Source organism: Muscardinus avellanarius (genome assembly GCF_963383645.1).
Source record: "Muscardinus avellanarius genome assembly, chromosome: 2".
NCBI classification, from domain to species: Eukaryota; Metazoa; Chordata; class Mammalia; order Rodentia; family Gliridae; genus Muscardinus; species Muscardinus avellanarius.
Window position 1 is genome coordinate 113,694,972 of NC_137787.1, and position 22,902 is coordinate 113,717,873.

Sequence of the window (22,902 nt, forward strand, 5' to 3'; positions counted from 1 at the left end):
CCTTTTTTAAGATTAATTTTGTATTGAGAAACTTTGTTGAATTTGTTGATCAGATTTATAAGCATTTTGGTTTAGTATGTTGGGTCTTCTTAGTATCATGTCATCTGCAAATAGTAAAAGTTTGAGTTCTTCTTTTACTATTTATACTCATTTGATTTTATTTTCTTGCCTTATTGCTTTGTTTAGCGTCTCCAGTACTATATTGAAAAGAAATGGTGATAATGGATCTCCTTGTCTTTTTTCTGTTTTAAGGGGGCATTCTCACAGTTTTTCTCCATTTAATATGATGTTGGCTGAATTGTTTCTTTTATCAATAAAAAATGACCTACTTTTTCTCTCCTAATAAGCTTGGGCTTGTACTCTAACTTATCTGAAATTATATTTTCTATTTCTACTTGTCTTTGAGTTCCATCAGCATGGATTACCTTGCTCCAGCAATTTACCTTTCCTTGTAAGGTGTTATTTTGCAGGCAGCAGATAAATGAATTATGGTTTTTAATCCATTTTTCCCCTTATGTCTTTTTATTGGGGAGTTGAGTTTGTTTATGTTCAGTATGATTATTGAGAGACTATTTTTACTTCCTAACATATTGATATTAACTTCTGTTTGAGGTAGTGTTTATTCTTCTTATCTTAACTGTTTGCTGGATGGAACATCTTGTATCTCTGGTTCTGTCAAGTATTACTTATTTCTTATTTGCAGTTAATTTCTTTGAGTATTTCTCCTAGTGCTGGTTTGGAAGACATAAATTCATTCAGCTTCTGTTTGTCATGGGAGGGTTTTATTTCCCTGAATTATTTTCAGGGAAAATGAAAGTTGTTTCATTTCAGAGTTTGGAATATGCTACTGCAGGTTCTGAATTTTATGACTTGGTGTGGGACATCTGGAGTAATTCTAATTGATTTGCCTCTGAATGTCACTTCAATTTTTGTTTTTGTTGCCTTTAAGATTCTCTCCTGCTGGGCATGGTGGTGCACATTTGTAATCCCTGCTCTTGGGAGACGGAGACAGAAGGATCATGCAAGTTAGAAGCCAGCCAGCTGTGCTGGCTTAGGAGACCCTGTTTCCAAACAAAAAAGTAAAAAGTAGGTATGGAAGTGTATCCCAGAAGTAGAAGGGTTTCTAGGAACCCCAGTAACACACACACACACACACACACACAAAAAAAAAAAAAAAAAAAAAAAAAAAAAATTCTCTCCTTGGCTTCTTCATTGGTCAGTTTGACTATTATATGGTGTAGTGAACCTTTTCTCTGATCTTTTCTAAAGGGGATTATCTAAGTTTTCTTTTACTAATTTTTGACCTCTTGCTCTGTTTGAAAATTTTTCTGATATTGTCTCTTTGAAAAGATTGTTGATCCCTTTGGTTTCACCTTCTATTCTCTCTTTTATGCCAATTATTTTTAGGTTAGCTCTTTTTAATGGACCCATATTTCTTCAATATCCAATTCCCAATTCATGTTCTTGAATTATTTTTTTCTAAATTACTCTGTGTTTGTTTTTGGAGTGATCATATTCTAGAAGTGAGATTCTATTCTCCACATGATCTAATTGATTGTTTATAGTTTGAATTTATGCCTTCATTTCAATTACTGTATTTTGTATTTTTTAGAATCTTTATAATTCTTTTCAGAAGTCCTGTATTATTTCTAAAGTTATGTTGCTAACTTGAATATCTGGACATCTCTACAATTATTTTTTTTCAGGTTTTGTTATTGTGGTGTTTTAGGAGCTCTTTGTTTTCTTTTTATTTCTCCTCCTGATTTCAGAAGTTTATATCTATTGCTTTTGATAGATTTATCTCAGTCCCTGGTGTTAGTTATCATATCCAAAGGTAAGTTGTATTGCATTCAACAGTTAAGGCTGAGTGAGAAGAAAGTGAAGTCATAAATGCAGAAGTAGGGAAAAACCTCATTAGGCTCAAATAAAATGAGAATATAAGTTTGGTAAGGTGGGATATAGTAGAGATTAGAGATAGTTAATATATAGTATATTCTAGTAACTAATGTAGAATTTCTGCTATAGTGATATGAAATGAATTTATTACAAGACAATGGAAAGAGAAGAGAAAAATTAAAAAAGAAAGAAAAGGAATAGAGAAGAGAATAGGTATGCATATGTGAAGAAGCTTGGGAGAGGAGTTGGGAAGAGAATAAACAAACTGGCATACACACACACAAAAGAACAACAAAACAAACAACACCAACAAATTAATGCAACTCTACAAATACATGAATATTCAGAAGACTGGGCCTCTCCAGTCTCTCTCTCTATGCAGATACTGAGTGCCACCAGCACCTTTCCTCCTGCAAGCCTGGTTCTCTGAGTCTTTCTCAGTCTATGAAGATGGGATGGCTAATATCAATGAGGCTGTATCTAAATTTAATCAGGTCACCCTCCTTGCTTTCCACAGATGTGGAGTCTCAGTCTCTTTCTGCCTCCATAGGTGGTAGATACCTCTGAGACCAAACTCGATGTAAAAGTCTTTGTTTTCTACAGCTAGAGCTGGTCTGGTCTGACTTCTCCCCATTCACCATGATTGGATGTTTTTTGGTTATCCCAGAGATCCTACTAGTTAATCTGGTGTTAAGGATAGGTCTCACCCTACACTTTCCATTAATACATAGCCTGAGTCTGTCTGAGTCTCTGCCATGTCCAACAGCAGACTCCATCCCTACCTTCTCTAGATTGGATCACAATGTTGAACCACAATGTTTTCGACCCAGGGAGTTTATTGTGGCTGCAGGAGTCCATGGGGGTGACGTGCTGGGCATTTTCCTGCAAGAGTAGAAGCATCACTTATGATGTTATTGAGAACTGGTCTGGATCTCTGGAGGGTTTCGTGAACTCAGCCACCACTGCTGTAAGTTTTAGCTGGTTTTTGAGCAGGAGAAACTGATGACTTACAATTCCAATGATCTGCAGCTACTTACTTCAAGTCCTTAGTTATTTTCTTGTTTGTCCCTGGAATTGGGTGAAGTAAGACAATATGACATTGGTGCAGAGCCTGAAGCCACAATGTTGATAGAGGTTTTTTTTTTTTTTTTTTTTTTTCTGGTGTTGTTGGGCACTGCTCTGGATCTCTGGAGAGCATGGTGAGCTTGGCCACCACTACTGCCACCACTGGAAGTTGTAGCTGGTGTCTGCATAGGAGGAACTGATGGCTGACAATTCTGATGATCTATAGCTGCTAAATTAAAGTCCTTGTCTGTTTCCTGTTCCTCTCTAGAGTCAGGTGCAGTGAGGCAAGATGGTGCCTTGATGGTGCCCATGGCCTCAAGGAGGATGGAATTCCTTTCTGTTCTCTGATTGCTTTGTACTTCTTGTGTTATTTATTTATTTATTTATTTATTTATTTATTTATTTATTTTTAGTTATGATATTTTCTGTGTTGTGTAGAATGTTGTTTTTAAAGCAATGAAGATTGAGTGTCAGCAAGACTGGTATGTGGCCCTTCTCTCAGTCACCATCTTCCCAGAAGTCTCCTCCCTGTTGTATTTCTGAAGAGGACAGATTCCCAAAGTCAAATTTAATAATAAGTGCAAAAGGAGAGCTTTCTAACTCCCTGTGTATTGAAAGAGGAAATCTCTTTCCCACTGAGTAGCTCTGGTAAAATAAATGTTTTCTCTGAAAATGTAAGTTAAAGGGAACTACCTTGCTCATTTTTACTATAGAACTGATTCTGCTCAAGCCAGACATGGAAACGGGAACTAGCAAATTAATGTGAGTCAGAGGGTCATCAGCATGTTGCTTGAAAATAACACCACCTCTAAGCACTTAATATTTAATCTAATGTTTTAGAGGTCACTTTTATAAGCTGAACTTAGGATTCTATAGGTAAAATTCCTAGAAATGGTTCAAAATACAGACCCACCCTGTTTGTTTGGGGATGATATAGGTGAAGGTATCAGTCTTTATTTTTATATCTTCCCTGATAAGTGCTGAAACATTTAGATGTTTTACCTGGTCTCTCATGCAACTTGAACTTACTAACTATAGTATGCTAATCCTTTCTTTATTGCTATTTATGATATTAAATATATAAGATCATTCTCTTTCCCCTTTTTCATATCAATAAATATAAAATGAAACAAAAGGAAAAACTCATATAAAATGACCACCCACATTTTTCTCACTTTTACTTTTTGTTTTCTTTATTTGGAAATCAACTTTTTTATCTACAGAAGAGCTTGTGATTTTGCTTTGCATCTTTAGGAACTCTGCTCCCTGCCCTCTATACTTTGCTTACCCTTCTTTCCTTTGATAACATAAATGAGACTGAATTTCTATCTTTCCTGGCATAACAAATCTGGTTACAATTAAATACATACCTGCTGGAGGCTGGAGTTGTGTGAGTGTAACCATCTTGAAAGCTAACCCACACAGAAGGCTGCTAACCTGGGAGGCAGAAGGGTATTCAATACTAAATTCACTGTCATTTGGTAATGCTGGGGCTCATCCCAGCATTGGTAGGCAACTTACAGAAAATAAACAGGATGTAATGGTGCTTGCTCATAATCCTAGTACTTGGGAGACTGAAAAAGAAGGATTATGAGTTCCAGGTCAGCCTCATCAACTAGGGAGACTCTGGTTCAAAAATAAAAAGGGCTGGGGGTATTGATCAGAAGTAGAACATTCTGGATTTATTTTTTATTTCCTAGTAACACATATACACACGAGAGAGAGAGAGAGAGAGAGAGAGAGAGAGAGAGAGGAAGAGGAAGAGGAAGAGGAAGAGGAAGAGGAAGAGGAAGAGGAAGAGGAAGAGGAAGAGGAAGAAGAAGAAGAAGAAGAAGAAGAAGAAGAAGAAGAGGAGGAGGAGGAGGAGGAGGAGGAGGAGGAGGAGGAGAAGAGGAGGTTCCCCTTAACAACACTTGGGAATGCCCAGGAACTTATGTTTTCCTCACTTTCATATATGAATTTTCCTCCCCACTCCAAGAAAAAAAAAACAAAATAGTTAAGATATTTCTTTTCCATTTTTCCCTCATAATTAGTTTTCAGAAATGTATCAGATTAAATTTTGATAAAGCTCATTATAACATATGTATGCCTTAAAACTTGCTAATGTTGTTTTAGTTACTACAAGAAATAAACAAAAATATTGGTAGATAAATAAACAAGTAACAGATTGGCACTCCACATATATACAAGATTATATGTGCCAATGAAAGCTATCTATGTTATATACATTTTGAAATATAAAATAACTTTCTTCCCTTATGCAGGTAAAGGAGATAAATAACTTAGTTTGTACTATTTAAAATTCCTTCTGATATACCAGAATCCCCAGTATGTATTACTGAGACCCTTTTAAAAAGCAATCCTCTGTCCAGGCATGGTGGTGCACATTTGTAATCCCTGTGCTTGGGAGGGGAGACAGGAGGATTGTGCAGGTTTGAAGTCAGTCTCACTGGCTTAAGAGACCCTGTTTCCAAATAAAAAATATGAAAATAGGTCTGGGAGTGTAGCCCGGAGGCAGAAAGGCTTCCAGGAACCCCAGTACCACCAAAAAAAAAAAAAAAAAAAAAAAGCAATCCTCTGATTTGGGCATGGTGGTACATTCCTGTAATTCCAGTACTTGTAATACTAAGACAGGAGGATCACAGTTTTGAGGCCAGCTTCAACAACTTAGAAAGACCCTAAACGACTTAGAAAATAAAGAAATATAAAGTCTTGTGAAAATAGCTCAGGGGCATAACACCACCAGGTTCATGGTGACTGATATGAGAAGAACATGGGTGGAACCCGACCCTACCCAGGTTGAGATACAGGGCAAGCCTCCCCTTCTGGAGCTCCAAGGTGATGTGGTCTCCACGTTGACCTTCTCCGTGAAATAGGACTCCATCTCCTTGCATGCTCTTGAACTTGAGTGAGATGACGTCTTTGAGTGTGCTCATCAACTTCTGATTGAACCTGTACAGAAGTGAGCTCCGCCCATCAAAGTCAGCAATGTCGGATTCTAGGCAAAAAGACAGAGTGGGGGAAAAGAAGTCAGTGCACATGATCATGGTTGTCATTCCCATTTCCATCTTGATTGTGTGTCAACTCATTGGCACTTTCCTGAGATCTGAAAGTTCCTGTCTAGAATAAGAAGTATAAAAAGTAGAGTCAACCTAATTAGATTCAGCCCCACACATGGAGTTAAAATAATCTATCATCAGACCTGAAGTAAAACCTCTCATTAGCAACATGTCAGCCTTTGGTTGATGAGACAGAATGAGATTCACAAATGCCTATGCCAAGCTTTGATATCAAAAGCCCGATTTTTAACAACCTCATATGATCTATCTGCCTTATTAATTTGCATTTGACAGTTGAAACCATTTGATCTTATCATCTCAGGCTCAAGGAAGCTGTAGATGACAAAGTCAGAGTTTATTTTGCCAACTCTGATTGAACAGTTCTGTATTCCTAGAACCCTATGTTGAGAAGGATTCTGAGTCTTTCTCTGGGTTCAGCAGAAAATAATATCCACTAAAGTAGGACTTAAAGAGAGAAAGCAATTACTTCACATCTTTCCCATCCCTGTCTTTTCCTGCATGTTGATCTATATCAGTTTAGTATTTATGTATATAGACATTCATTGATTATTATTTTTGCTTTTATTCTTATCAGAGATATCTTTTTTAAATTGACAGGTAAAACTTGTGCACATATCCATGGGGTACCATGTGATGTTTTGGTGCACGTGTACGTTGTTCAACTTACAGAAATGAATCACATTTGTTTGCCTGCCATATATTATTTTCTTGAGGTAAAAATATTTAAAAATATATTTTTCTACATTTTTGAAGAATTAATGCATTCTTATTATCTGTAGTCTCCCTATTGTATAACAGAATAGCAGAAATTATTTTTTTCTAATGCAATTTAGTTCCCTTTACCATACCTCTATCTCCTTTATTCTCTCCAACTTCTCTTAGCCACTATTCTATTCTCAAATTTTGTATGATTCTCTTTTATTTGATTCTACATAGGCATCAGATCATGCATCATTTGTCTGTTTTATCTGGATTATTTTAGTTAGAAAAATGTCCTCTAGTTCTATTATGAACTAAGGCAAAAAGAAAGGGTTTTTTAGATTGAGATTAAACTTTTGTGGTAGGTGTGTATATAAATTCAGACAAATTTATGACCAAAGCCAATAAGGACTTTATTTGAGAAATGCTATTGTACATTATTTTTACATTCTTTTCCCTGTTCTTTTTATTATCAAAACATTTACAGCAAATATTTATTGCTTTATAACAGTAAAATACATGACTAATTAAAATTTGAAGCAAGTCATTATATAGCATCTTACATGGGTGAAGTGGACTTGAATGGGTGTATGGATTGGGTGGGATTCTTCTTGCTCAAAATCCACTATCCAGGAAAACTCAATTAGTCACTATTTGCCACGTGATTAAAATCCTCAGACTGATTCTATATAATAATAATGAGGTGAATATTTTGATCTAAGGGTCTAGAAATATTTTTTTGCAAATCTGAAATTTAGAAATTTTCTGTAAAACACAACTCCACAATTTATTACTGTGGTATAGAGAGATTCTCACTAAAAAGTCACTAATGACTTCAACTTGTAAAAAGAAACTGCCCTGCCGAGCATGGTGATGTATACTTGTAATCCCAGTACTTGAGAGGCTGAAACAGGAGGATCACAGGTTTGTGACCAGTCTCAGCTACTTAGTGAGGCCCTCTGCTACTTAGTGAGAACCTATTTCAAAATTAATAATAAGCGGGTGTGGTGGTGCAGGCTTGTAATCCCAGTGGTTGGGAGGCAGAGACAGGATCGTGCTGGTTCGAAGCAAGCCTCGCTGGCTTAAGAGACCCTGTTTCAAAATAAAAATATAAAATAGGTCTGGGAGTGTAGCCTGGAGGTAGAAGGGTTTCCAGGAACTCCACTACCATCAAAAAATAATAAATAAATAAATAAATAAATAAATAAATAAATAGAAATAAAATAAAGATAAAAAATAGAGCTAATTGAGTCTCAAAGACTAACTCTACACATTTAATTTTTCATAATTTATCCTCTTCCCAACACCCATTCTAATGCTGGCACAGCTTGTGTTTAGTGTGCACATATGAGTGTGTATGTATGTGTGCATATTCATTCATTCATTCATTCATTCATTCATTCATTCATTTTGGTGGTACTGGGGTTCCTGGAAACCCTTCTACCTCCAGGCTACACTCCCAGACCTATTTTTTATATTTTATTTGGAAACAGGGTCTCTTAAGCCAGCGAGGCTGACTTAGAACCTGCACAATCCTCCTGTCTCTGCCTCCCAAGCACTGGGATTACAAGCGTGTGCTACCATGCCTGGCTGTGTGCATCTTTTTTTAAAATTTATTTTTATTGGTGCATTGCAATCATATATCACATTGGAATACAAGACTTGAGAGGATATACAAGCACACATCATCCAATTAGCCCTCATCCAGTCCCCATCCCATTCTCTCCCCCTCCCTCCATCCCACGCTTCTTTGGTGATTTACTTTGATACATTTGTTTATGTACCTCCTGCATTTTAAAGAGGCTCCATCCTCCCCTATTCCATACCCTCTGATTGGTCACCTTAATTGCTTCACTATAGGGCCCTTTCTATAGCTTGACCTCTTACTGTTGCCCCTTCCCTCCTAGTTATTGCTGATTAGGGGAAGCATCTGGTATTTATTTTCTGCGATATTTCTCTGTGCATGCCACGTTGCAAGTACTGATCCCACTTTTGACGGCCCCAGTAGTGGCCTGGCTACCCAGTAGACTGATCCAGACCTCGCTGGCTCAAGCAGCAGCCTTGCCTCATGGGAGGCCCCGATTCTGATCTTGCTGGCCACAACACCGGCCTAACCCCTCAGCTGGCTCTGATCCCAGCCTCAGTGGCCCCAGCACGGGCCTAGCCTCAAGGCAGGCTCCGATCCTGGCCCTGGAGGCCTCAGTAGCGGCCTTGACTCACGGCAGGCTCCGATGTCGGCCGCTGGCCCTGGCACCAGCCTAACCCCTTGGCAGGCTCTGATCACGGCCTCAAAGGCCCCAGCTTCACCCTTGCCTCAAGGCAGGCTCTTATCCCAGCCTCGCTGGCCCCAGGATCGGCCTAACCCCTCATCTGGCTCCGATCTCGGCCTCAGAGGCCCCAACACTGGCCTAGCCTCAAGGCAGGCTCCATCCTGGCCCCGGAGGCCTCAGTAGGGGCCTTGCCTCACGGCAGGCTACAAAGTCGGCTGCTGGCCTGAGCACCAGCCTAAACCCTCGGCAGGCTCCGATCCTGGCCTCGGAGGCCCCAGCTCCAGCCTTGCCTCACAGCAGGCTCCGATCCCGGCCTTGCCGGCCCTGGCACCAGCCTAACCCCTTGGCAGGCTCCAATCCCAGCCTCGGAGGCCCCAGCACTTGCTTTGTCTCACGGCAGTCTCCAATCCTGACCTCACTGGCCCCGGCACTGGCCTAACCCCTCGGCATGCTCCGACCCTGGCCTTGGAGGCCTCAGTAGTGGCCTTGCCTCACGTCAGGCTCCGATGCTGGCTGTTTGCCCCGGCATCGGCCTAACCCCTCAGCAGGCTCCGATCCCGGCCTCGGAGGCCCCAGCACTGGCCTTGCCTCACAGCATGCTCCAATCCCAGCTTTGCTGTGTCCGTCGCCGGCCTTACCCCTCAGCAGGCTCCAATCCAAGCACCCTCTTTGCCCAGCCATTTGTCCCACATTCTCGAGGGTGCCTGGTGGTAGCATTCTGCCTCTGGGGTTATTACTTCAAAGGTTCCAGGTGTAATGCATCAGATCTCTGCCTCCCCTGAGTATTGGCCACTGCCATTGCCACTGCCTCCACCATTTCAAATCTTTTCCAAACTCTTTTCCACTCTGAATGTTGTCCAGTGTTCCTAAGCATGCGCAACGGTAGCATTCGACATTTGGTATAATTTTTCAAAAAAAATAAGGTTGGTAGGATCCGATATCTGCTTCTCCTGAATACAAGTCTCCATCGCCATTGCGGAAACCACTTTTAACACCGCCTTTCTCCTTGGTCTCCGCTAAACTCTCTCCTTACAGGTGACATCCAAGATTCGTAACAATGTAGAGAAGAAGCAGTTCTCCCTCACGGGGAATTTTTCCAAAAGTTCCAGTTCATTTGGATAAGTTTTGTCTGCAACTCCAGTATCCTGGCATCTGCCACGGCCTTCTTGACCCCTCTCTGATATTTTTCTTTTCTCTTTTTCTTTTCCTTTTTTTTTTTTTTTTTAATAAGAGAAGACAGTATGTGTGGTTTGAGGAGGTTGTGGAATCAGGCACTCAGTAGCACTGTGACCCGGGCCCGGTTTCCCCAGGGGTCCAGCGTGCTCCGCCTGACTCCGCCCGGGGCCCAGAGTCCTGCGACCCAGGCCCCGGCTCTTCCAGGGTCCGGCGTGTCCCACCTGACCCCCGCCCAGGACCCAGGGTCTTATGACCGGCCCCCGCTTTCTCCAGGGGTCTGGCATGCTCTGCGCAGTCCAGCCCGGGGCCCAGAGTCCTGTGTGCATCTTTAAATGTATGGTTAAGATAAAATGTATGGACCCCACACTCTGAACCCTGTAATTCTTCAACTGTCTTTTTGTGCATAAATTCATTTAATCTTCTCAATTACCCTTTGAGAAAGATAGTGTTTTCCCAATTTGCAGATAAGAAAATTATGGGTCTGAAATGAAAAAGTAAGTGATTCATAAGTGTTAGAGCCAGAATTTAGTCATATCCCTGTGATTTAGCCAGATTTGTGTGCTCCAAGGTTTGTCCTCTTTCTTAGGTGCTTACCTTAAGCTCTACTTCTGATATGGTTCAAATCTGGGTTGTTCTCCCAAACACCATGTGTTAAAGGCTTTGTACTCAACCTGTGGTGCTATTGGGAGGTGGTAAAATCCTTCAGAAGCAGAGTTAATGGGATGAAGTTAGGTATTGGGATGTGCCCTTGAAGGAGATATTGAGACCTGGACTACTTCCTCACTCTCTTTGCTTCCTTCCAGCTGTGATGTGCATAGCTTTGCTCTACCATACACAACCACCATGATTATTAGCCATCCCACAGGCCCAGAGAAAACAGGGGTAAAGTGACTATAGACTGAAACCTTTGAAGCCAAGGGCCAAGTGAACCTTTCCTCTTTTAAGTTGACCTTCTCAGGCAGAGTATCACATAGTGTCTCAGTCAGATTCCTGCTTCCTCTGTAGTCCACCCACACAGTGATTGCCTCCCTTTGCTATCCCATTAAGAATTCACCTTACACTGGAATTAGGTATATTTTGTTTCCTTAGCTCTTTATGGTCCAGCTAGGCAACATGCCAGTCCATCTATTTGGGCAAATGCCACATATGGATTAACTTGTGCATTAGTTTGGAGCCTAGCAGTAGACCCAGAAGTTGTATTTCCCCCAAACCGTCATACGATGAGATAGTGACCTGTTGTGGTACTCACCCCAGTGCATGCTGCCCCACTGTCCCCTGACTCCCATAACAGCACTTCCTTCAGTGCTGCCTGTCCCATCACACTCAGAGGGAGATTCCCTATGGAGGCACATGCTGGGCCACTGAAGGGGTAGCCCCTGCAGCTCTCACATTAGCTTATCCATGCAACAAGGAGATACCTCCATTAATGAGCACAGATTTAGACCAGTGGAGAGCAGGAAGCATCAAGGATTAATGAGAAAAACACTTTCCCCATCCTGGAGAACTCAGCCAAACACCTTTGCAATATTAATTAAGTCGCACATGAAAAGCCTTAGCCATTTCACAGATGGATAAGCAGAAGTTAAAGACAAGTTTTTAAGAAGGATTAAAGATTTCCTCCACTGAATACTTAATACTTTTCCTGGACACAAGGGAGATACTTGGCATGCCTAGCTTCACTTAGATAAAGCAGATTTAAAATGGTAATGATAAAGACCCATATTTTTGTGATTGCTATTCACAACCACCACAAAAAATCATTATATACTGAGTTTTTCATATTAGATATTATTATATCAGTTTGTTTCTATCATTCATTTTGACCTTAATTTGCAGATGAGATCTCATTAAGGGCATCAAAATCTTTATTTGGAGTGCCTGGGCATCTCAAGATTGTCTTATGTTTTATTTTGATACTTTTATTGGTGAACTGTAATTATGCATCATAGTGAGATTCAAAGTAATAAGAGTGTGGATGGACATATCACTTGGTATATAAACTTAAGGAAATAAAAAGTGTGTTGGAAGGTGAATAAAGGTTAGAGAAGGGCTTTGACAGGCAGATGGATACACACAGTCACCTCTGGAGGCAAGGTTTTGGGCACCAAGAAAATAACTGACAAAATTTCATCTAGCTTCTGTCAAAAACAAGTGGAAGCCAGGCATGGTGGGGCACACTTGTAATCCCAGCATTTGGGAAGCTGAGACAGGAGGATCGCAGTTTGAGAGCTGCCTCAGCTACATAGTGAGGCCCTTTGAAACTCAATGAGACCCTGTTTCAAAATAAAGAATAAAAAATAGGGCTGGGGAGAATGCTGCTGCATTCCATTACCATTACCACACACACACACACACACACACACACACACACACACACACACACACAGAAAGGTGGAGATTACTTTCCCTGGACTAAATGATTCATTCTCAAGAGGATAAAGAAACTAATTAGCACATATTACTTTATTTAATGTTCTTATGACAGTCCTTCAAGGTTCAGGTTTTCCTTCTTTGAAAAATGGGAAATTGAAAGTCCAGTGAGGTTATGCTCATTGCCCAAAGGCAGACACAAAGTACTTTTGACATCAACACCGTACATTTTGCATTTTGCCTTATTAAAGCATGGGGATTGGAAAATTACATGAGATATACTAGGTACAGTGAGAGCAAAACACACACTGAGGAGTGGTGTGTGTGTGTGTGTGTGTGTGTGTCTGTGTGTCTGCATGTGTGTGTGTGTGTGTGTGTGTGTGTGTGTGTGTGTGTGTTTGAAAAAGAGGTGCCCATTTAAAGAAAAGGTAGTTTGAAAGGGGAGTTTCTTCCTTCCTTCCTTCCTCCCTCCCTCCCTCCCTCCCTTCCCCCTTCCTCCCTCCTTCCCTCCCTCCCCCCTCCCTCCCTCCCTCCCTCCCTCCCTCCCTTCTTTCTTTCTTTCTTTCTTTCTTTCTTTCTTTCTTTCTTTCTTTCTTTCTTCTTTTTTTTGCGGGCCTAGGGATGGAACCCAGAGGCATTTGACCTCTGAGCTACATACCCTGCCCTATTTTTTCTTCTTTATTTTTAAACAGTGTCTCACTGAGTTGCAGAGGGCCTTGCTAAGTAACTGAGGCTGTCCGCGAACCCCGATCCTCCGGTCTCAGCCTCCCAAGTGCTGGGATTACAAGTGTGCGCCACCACGCCTGGCTGGGGAGGTTCTTTTTCCTTAAGTCATTTTGCATTTACTGGGGTATGTTTCTATGCACCTGATTTTCATAAAAAAATCTTGACTATAGAAACATTTTTTAAACTTTTTTTTTTCCTAGAGAGTCAATCACATAAATATGTGGGAGGCTTCTTTTTATTTTTATTTTTATTTTTATGTGGTAAAGGAACCCAGGTACTCTGTGCTACACTACCACACCTATTTGGAAACAGGGTCTTACTGAGTTGGTGAGAGCCTCACTAAGTAGCTGAGGCTGACATCGAACCTGCGCGATCCTCCTGTCTCAGCCTCCAAAGTACTGGGATTAAAAACACGTGAAACCACACCTGGGTCGTGCAGCACCTCATTTGGATGAATCTGGAGTCTTGGAAGCTTGACTACCCTGCATTTTCCTACAAATGGACCTTGAGAGCTTGTTTGGACTAGGGAACTCAGCAACTCATATATCCTTGTCCGAAGACCAGTCCTCTTCCACTGAGCATACAGATTTGGGATGGATGCACATGGAGCGGTGAGGGAGGAAGGGACACCTGCCTAGCCAGCCAGATCAGACAAATCAACCCAGGTGATCATTGAGGTGATAGATGTCATAACCAGATTGCCCTCACATCCAGTTATACATATTTATTTATTTATTTAGGTGCTGAAGATTGAACCCAAGGGCATTCTACCTCTGAGCAATAAAACTAGCCATTTTATTTTATTTTTATTTATTTATTTATTTATTTATTTATTTATTTATTTATTTATTTTTTGGTGGTACTGGGGTTCCTGGAAGCCCTTCTACCTCCGGGCTACACTCCCAGACCTATTTTTACATTTTTATTTGGAAACAGGGTCTCCTAAGCCAGCACGTGTGGCTGGCTTCGAACCTGCGCGATCCTCCTGTCTCTGCCTCCCAAGCGCGGGGATTACAAGCGTGCGCCACCACGCCCGGCCTTTTTTTTTTATTTTAAAACAATGTCTCCATAAGTTTTTGAGGTTCCTCCTACATTGCTGAGGTTCTTCTAAGTTGCTGAGGCTGGCTTCAAACCCGTGATCTTATCTAAGCCTCTCAAATCCTGGGACTGCAGGCATATGCAATCACATGAAGCTCATTGGTACCATCTTTATTGACATCTGTGCTGAGCCCTGCACAGGTACTGCATATACAACATAGTATAGAGAGGAACAGCCTCCTAGCTGGTCCCTGCTTTTAAGTACTAAGTTATAACCCTAAAAATGCAATGCCATATCCTTGAGAAAGAGGCACATTCTGTGTGCTGGGGCAGTCCAGAGGAGGGGTACCTGGTCCTCTGCATGGAAGGGATGTGGGTCACCAGGGTATGCAGGTAGAGGAGGTGCTTATTCTATGTCCTGAAGGATGAGTGCAGTTCAAGTAGGCCTGGAAGTTTCTAGCAGAGAGAAGGAACCACATGTTCAAAACAAGAAAAAGAAAGTGGATTTTGAATCTACTTGGAGTCATTCTTTCTGGAGCAGTGGCCTTGGAGCCTGGTCTCTGGCCCAGCAGATTCCTTTAGTCAAGGAGCTGGTCTGAAGCACAAGATTCTGACCTCATCTCAGGTCCACAAAGATTGATTTTTTTTTTTTTTTTTTTTTTTTTGGTACCAGGCATGGAACCCAGGAGCATTCTACCTCTGAGCCTTTTAACATTTTGTTTTTAATTTGAAACAGTGTCTTGCTAAGTTGCTGAGTTTCACTAAGTTGCTGAGGATGTCCTCAAACTTGTGAATCTCCTGTCTCAGCCTCCGAAGTACTGAGATTATAGCTGAGCACCAACTGCCACTGGAGATTTTGATCTTTGTGGAGGCCCTATGTGTTGCTTGCCCAGCACGTATGAGGACCTAGGTTAGGCTCCCAACCCTACAGAACTAAAGGAATAAATAAATAAATAAATAAATAAATAAATAAATAAATAAAAGTAAATCATGAGGATTTCAGCGTTACCCCCTTGGCCAATATATATTTCTGGAGGCATTTTAAGAAAGGGAATAACAGAATTTTAGGTTTTGAGAGGGTTCTTGATTTCTGAGTGAATCTGTCTGAGTATTCATAGCCAGCTCACACTCTAAACGTGGCTACCATCCACCCTTTATATGTGGAATTATTTAAATTTGGTGTGTTTTGGCAAGGGAGCTCAATCCTAATGTCTTTTGAAAGATTTTTTCTATCATTACTATGTGATGACCATGCCTCAGTACTCTTTATTGCATCTATAGAGACGGAAACTCAGAGCACAGTTGCCAGATATTTAATTCCTCACAGGGGATGAATGAGACAATTTCTCCCTCTTCCTCAAAATTTATTTTTAGGATTTCATTATTGTGAACTGTATTCAATTCAATTGGCGTTTTGCTAAGATTATGATGCATTTTCAGTTTTCTCTAAAACATGATGGATGGGCCAATCATAGACTCAAGAGTCCCCTGGAGAAGAGCAAGTCCTCCTATTCAGCAGCCCTTCCTTTCAAGTCAAGATAAATCCAGAATACACTCTTGCCTGCCCCCCAACCCAGATTGCTGAACAATGCCAGTCCTGGTCAACTTCCCACTGGGCCCATGATCGCTGACCCTGCTGTCATCGCTGGTTTTCTGATAAAGACTAAGTTCTGGTGGCAAATGCTGACAAATATGATGGATGTGGGTAGCTGCTTAACAGGCCAGCTAAAAATTAGCTCCACCAAATAAGGCATCCCAAGTTGGAAGCCCCAAGCAAGCTGAGTCCCTGGAGAACCTATAGAAATGAGTGTGCTTTCTCACTGGCCACAAGCTGAAGCTCAGGAGCACAAGAGATAATTTGCTTTATCGCAAGACAATTACATTCGAACTCTTTGGGTGCTCACTGTAAATGTGATTTTCAATACAAGTACACTTTAAAGCTTTCCTTATGATACATTACATAAGAAAATAAGTATAGCGGCCGGAGGAGCCGGAGCGGCCAGAGCCGCAGCGCAGAGAAGTCAGAGCCGCAGCGCCAAGCGGGGCGGCCAGAGCAGCCAAGCGGAGCGGCCAGACCAGCCAGAGAGGAGCGGCCAGAGCAGCCGGAGAGGAGCGGCCAGAACAGCCGGAGCAGCCAGAGCCGCTTCGCAGAACCGCCGGAGCAGCCGGAGTGGCCAGACCCGCAGTGTGGAGCAGCCGGATCCGTGGTGCAGAGCAGCCAGAGAGGCCAGAGCGGCCAGACCCGTGGTGCGGAGCAGCCTGAGCCACAGCGCAGAGGAGCCGGAGCGGCGCGGCTTACATCTCCCCTAGCAGCACCAGGCTCCAGAGAGGAGGGAGACTCAAAACAGAGCTCAAATCCAGAGAGGAGGTACTCTGGCCTCGCGGCCTAGGATGCAGAAGCAGCATCTTACTGCTGGTGGCAGCGACGCCTGAGAGGAGGGGTGGACAGCGAGCCAAGGTAAGCCGCTGCTGAACAGCCGGGCGGCAGTCAGCAGTTTCTCCGGTGCAAGGAGCGTCTAAAGCTCCCAAGGGCCGGGCACAGCACACCTGGCAGGGACTCAGCGGAGCTCAAAATCAGAGAAGAAATAGGCCACATCACGGCCGAGGGCGTGGCAGTGGTGCCATATTGCCAGTGGTGGTAGCAGCGAATCCACCGAGTTCACTACAGCTCCATCAGCGCACTCAACAAACATGAGTCAAATTGCGGCCCCAAGGGGAGAAATCCCAGTACTGCACTCCCAGGGACTTGCGCAGATAGTCTCCCTGGGTCGGAGATTTTAGCAGTGCAGCCCAGTGGGGGAGTGGCAGTGGCAGAGATATCATACCATAGTCACAACTCCCCGCTAGAGAACACCAACTTGGCACCCCCCACGGTCTAAGCAGCCTCAATTGACTCCCTGGGTCTGAGACTTTGTGATACAACTCAGAAAAGGAATAGTGGTGACTGAGATACCACAGACTCGAGATCCAGAACATCTTAAGTGAACTCGTAGTGACTCAGGGAAGAACCCAGAGAAGGCACAAACTTCCAAAATCATGGGAAAGAGAAATAACAATGGAGCAGTGAATGCCCACAACCCCACAACATCAGAATCTGATAACACAGAAATCCAAAGATCTCTAGAAGATCAAATTAGGAAAATAACTCTAGAAATAATAGAGGACTTTCGAAAAGAATTTAGAGAGTCAAAAAGAGATAAAGGATGCAAATAATGAAGTGAAGGCTTCAATTCAAAGTATAAACAACAGATTAGACCACATGGAGAATAGAATCTCGCTTCTTGAAGATGACCATTCCAAAAATGAACGCATAGTTTCTAATTTAGAAAAAAAAAAAACCCGACAGCAGGAATCTGACATTGAAGAAATATGGGCCCATTTCAAGAGAGCTAACCTAAGAATAATTGGAATAGAGGAGGGAAAAGAAGGTGAAACGAAAGGGATCAACAATCTCTTCAAGGAAGTAATAGCAGAAAATTTTCCAAACATAGAGCAAGAGGTTGATACACAGGTCCAGGAAACTTATAGAACTCCCTTTAGACAGGATCAAAGAAGAGGATCCCCACGCCACATAATTGTCAAAATGACTAATGTGGAAGCCAAGGAGAGAATCTTAAAGGCAACAAAAACAAAAGGCCACGTGACATACAGAGGCAAACCAATTAGAATCACTCCAGATTTCCCAAACCAAGTTATGAAAGCCAGAAGGGCATGGAGTAACATATTCCAAACTCTGAAAGAAAACAACTTCCAGCCAAAAATTTCCTACCCAGCAAAACTATCCATCAAATTAGATGGGGAAATAAGAAGCTTCCATGACAAACAGCAACTGAAGGAATTTATGTCTTCAAAACCAGCGCTAGAGAAAGTACTCAAGGAGATTAACTGCAAAGAAGAAATGGGTAATACACGCCAGAACCAAAGAAACAAGAATTCCCATCCAGCAGACAACTAAGCAAAGAAGAATAAACAGTATCTCAAACAGAAATAAGATCTTAACATGTTGGGAATTAAAAATTATCTCTCTATAATCACACTGAATGTAAACGGCCTCAACTCCCCAATAAAAAGACATAAAGTGGCAAAATAGATTAAAAGCCAGAATCCATCCATCTGCTGCTTACAAGAAACACACCTTACAAGTAAAGATAGGAACAAACTCAAGGTAAAGGGCTGGAGCAAGGTTATCCATGCTAATGGTACTCGAAGACAAGCAGGAGTAGCAACTATGATATCAGACAAGTTAGACTTCAAACCCAAACTTATTAGAAGAGACAAAGAAGGTCACATTTTACTGGTAAAAGGAATAGTCCAGCAAGAGGAAATAACAATAATCAACATCTATGCCCCAAACATAGGGGCAGCTACTTTCATAAATCAAACTCTTTGTGACATGAAGTCACACATAAATCCCAACACAATAATACTGGGAGACTTCAACACACCTCTCACAATACTAGACCGATCTTCCAGACAAAGGGTCAGTAAAGATGTCTCAGAACTAAAGAACACCATTAACCAAATGGACCTGTTGGACACATATAGAATATTTCACCCAACTACAGCAGAGTTCACATTTTTCTCAGCTGCTCACAGAACCTTCTCCAAAATAGATCACATCCTGGGACACAAAATAAGCACTAGCAAATTTAAAAAATGTTACATACTTCCCTGTGTCATTTCAGACCATAATGGAATGAAACTAGAAATCAACTATAAGAAGACCCAAAGAAACAACATAAACATGTGGAGGCTGAACACCACACTTCTGAATGAAGAATGGGTCATAAAAGATGTAAGAGGTGAAATCAAGAAATTTCTAGAAACAAATGAAAATAAAGAAACAACATATCAAAACCTCTGGGACACTTTGAAGGCAGTATTAAGAGGAAAATTTATAGCACTGAGTGCTCACATAAGAAAAACAGAAAATCTTCAAATAAATAGCCTTACGACACACCTCAAAGCCCTTGAAAAGCAGGAACAATTGAACCCCAAAGCCAGCAGAAGATGGAAAATTATTAAAATTAGAGCAGAAATTAATGAAATAGAGAATAAAAAACAATACAGAAAATCAACAAAACCAAAAGCTGGTTTCTTGAAAAGATTAACAAGATTGATAAACCACTGGCCAACCTAACTATAAAAAAGAGAGAATCAACCCAAATTATGAGGATAAGGGATGAAAAAGGAGACATTACTACTGACAGTGTAGAAATCCAGAGGATTATCAGAAACTACTTTGAAAAACTATACTCCAACAAAATGGAAAATCTGGAGGAAATCGACAACTTCCTAGATAAATACAACCTTCCTAAACTGAGTCAAGAAGATATAGAACACTTAAACCAACCAATAACAATCAAAGAGATTGAAACAGCAATAAAGAGCTTACCATCAAAGAAAATCCCAGGACCAGATGGTTTTTCAAGTGAATTCTATAAAACCTTTACAGAAGAGCTAATCCCAATACTACTCAAACTATTTCGGGAAATAGAAAAACCGGGACTCTCCCAAATACATTCTATGAAGCCAACATCACACTAATACTCAAACCGAATAAAGACAGTTCAAGGAAGGAAAACTACAGACCTATATCTCTGATGAACTTGGATGCAAAACTATTAAACAAAATACTAGCAACACGTATTCAAAACCACATCAAGAAAATCATTCATCACGACCAGGTAGGGTTCATCCCAGGGATGCAAGGCTGGTTCAATATACGAAAATCAATCCATGTAATTCAGCATATAAACAGAATCAAAGACAAAAACCACATAATCATCTCAATAGATGCTGAAAAAGCATTTGATAAAATTCAACATCCATTTATGATAAAAACACTGCAGAGAATTGGAATAAAAGGAACATATCTCAACATTATTAAGGCAATCTACAACAAGCCCACTGCCAGCATCATATTAAATGGGGAAAAACTTCAAGAATTCCCCCTAAAAACTGGAACGAGACAAGGATGTCCACTATCACCACTTCTCTTCAATATAGTACTAGAGACTCTAGCCAGAGCAATAAGGCAAGAAAAGGAAATCAAAGGAGTACAAATAGGAAAAGAAGAACTTAAGCTTTCACTATTTGCAGATGACATGATACTATATTTAGAAAACCCAACAAACTCAACCAAAAGGCTTATAGAAATGATCAACAAATTCAGCAAAGTATCTGGATACAAAATCAATCTTAAAAAATCAGAAGCTTTCCTGTACACCAACCATAAATCCACTGAAAAATAAATTCAGAAAACACTTCCACTCAGGATCTCCCACAAAAAAAATAAAATACCTAGGAATAAATTTGACCAAGGAGGTAAAAGATCTCTATAAAGAAAACTATAAAACACTGAAAAAAGAAATCGAAGAAGATCTTAGAAGATGGAAAGATATTCCATGTTCATGGATTGGCAGAATAAATATCATTAAAATGGCCATCCTCCCAAAAGTGATCTACAGATTTAATGCAATGCCCATTAAACTACCAAGATCATTCCTCACAGACATAGAAAAATCAGTCCTTAAATTTATCTGGAATAACAAAAAGCCCAGAATAGCCAAGGTAGTTCTCAGCAACAAAAACCATGCAGGAGGAATCACAATACCTGACTTTAAACTATACTACAAAGCCATTGTAATAAAAACAGCATGGTACTGGCAAAAGAACAGATATATAGACCAATGGAGCAGAATAGAAGACCCAGAAACAAGCCCACACACTTTCAGCCAATTGATTTTTGACAAAGGGGCCAAAAACATACACTGGAAAAAAGATAGCCTCTTCAACAAATGGTGTTGGCAAAACTGGTTAACCATATGCAGAAAATTGGATGTTAATCCCACTTTTTCACCCTGTACAAAAGTCAACTCACGATGGATCAAAGACTTGGAAATTAAACCAGAGACTTTGAAGCTCCTTGAAGAGGACATAGGTCCAACACTACAACACATAGGCACAGACAAACATTTCCTCAATAAGACCCCAAAGGCACAACAAATTAAAAGGAGAATCAATACATGGGATTGCATGAAACTGAAGAGCTTCTGTTCAGCAAAGGAAACTATCAAGAACCTCAATCGAGAGCCAACAGAATGGGAGAAGATTTTTGCCACCTACCCCTCCGATAGAGGACTAATATCTAGAATATACAGAGAACTCAAGAAACTCAACACTAAGAAAACAAAGCATCCAATTTCAAAATGGGCAAATGAACTAAATAGACACTTCACAAAAGAAGAAATTCAAATGGCCAATAAATGCATGAAAAAATGCTCAACATCACTGGCAATCAGAGAGATGCAAATCAAAACTACCCTGAGATTTCACCTAACTCCAACTAGAATGGCAATCATTCAAAACACAAACAACAACAGATGCTGGCGAGGATGTGGAGAAGTGGGAACTCTAAGACATTGTTGGTGGGATTGCAAATTAGTGCAACCACTTTGGAAAACAGTATGGAGAATCCTCAGAAGAATGGGAACACACCTACCATTTGATCCAGCAATACCACTGTTGGGTATCTACCCAAAAGAAAAGAAACCAAACTACCAAACTAATGCATGTGTATCTATGTTCATAGCTGCACAATTCACCATAGCCAAACTATGGAACCAGCCAAGATGTCCATCAACAGATGAATGGATTACAAAACTGTGGGATATGTACACAATGGAATTTTACTCAGCCATCAAAAAAACTCAATTACGTCATTTCCAGGGAAATGGATGGAACTGGAGGACATTATGCTAAGTGAAATTAGTCAGTCACAAAAAATAAGAAATCAGATGCTTTCCCTAATATGTGAGAGTTAGGGAGAAAAGAGGAGCAAACAAGATAACCTAAAGGAAGAGAAAGGAGGGGGAAGAGAAAAATCTCTAAAGCACACAATGTACTTAAACATATCGTAGTCAATCACTAAGCCAAGCAAGGAAGGGAGGGACGGGGAGGGAATGGGGTGGTGTTTGGGTAGGGGTTAAATCAGCAATGAGTACATGTTTATACACACAAGTTTTTTACCCCAATAAGTTGTATGAATATAATGCACCAATAAAAAATAAATAAATAAATAAATAAATAAAAGTATAAAATACTAAAAAAAAAGAAAATAAGTATAATTCAGACAATACTCTTGCATTGAAGACTCCAAGGCTTTGGCTTACAATACAATAATTTCAACAGTTAGCTCAAACTGTTAGCTCAATAGCTAGTTCCTCTATGAATCCTGTGACTTTTCAAGCCTCATCAGAAACACTGATAATGTCAGAAGAACTATGAACACAGTGTAGGTGACAACTCTTAAAAAATTAAGTGTTCCTACAAAATTGTGATATTCCTGTGTAGTAGAAGGTAAATAAACAGTATGGGTCTCAAAAAGACAACATAGGCAAAATCAAAATATGAAAAAAATTGGAACTAAATTTAAGTCCTAACCTTACACCTTACATGATAGAGTTTTAATTTAATTTTTAGAGGGCACTGAGAATTGAACTCTGGGACATTCTAGTTCTAAACTATACCACCACAGATATATATATATATATATATATATATATATATATATATATATA

At 40.7% G+C, this 22,902-nt stretch overlaps 1 protein-coding gene across 2 annotated transcripts in view; it reads right to left on the reverse strand.

Annotated features, from left to right (window-relative positions):
- CNTNAP5 (contactin associated protein family member 5) overlaps window positions 1-22,902 on the reverse strand; it is a gene marked incomplete at both ends in the record, with an annotated part of 1,017,925 nt that overhangs the window by 599,452 nt on the left and 395,571 nt on the right. For both annotated transcript variants that reach the window (XM_080690368.1, XM_080690367.1), the window contains one exon: window positions 5,756-5,959. In XM_080690368.1, coding sequence (XP_080546494.1) covers window positions 5,756-5,959 — 204 coding nt within the window. The remainder of the gene's footprint in view (window positions 1-5,755; window positions 5,960-22,902) is intronic.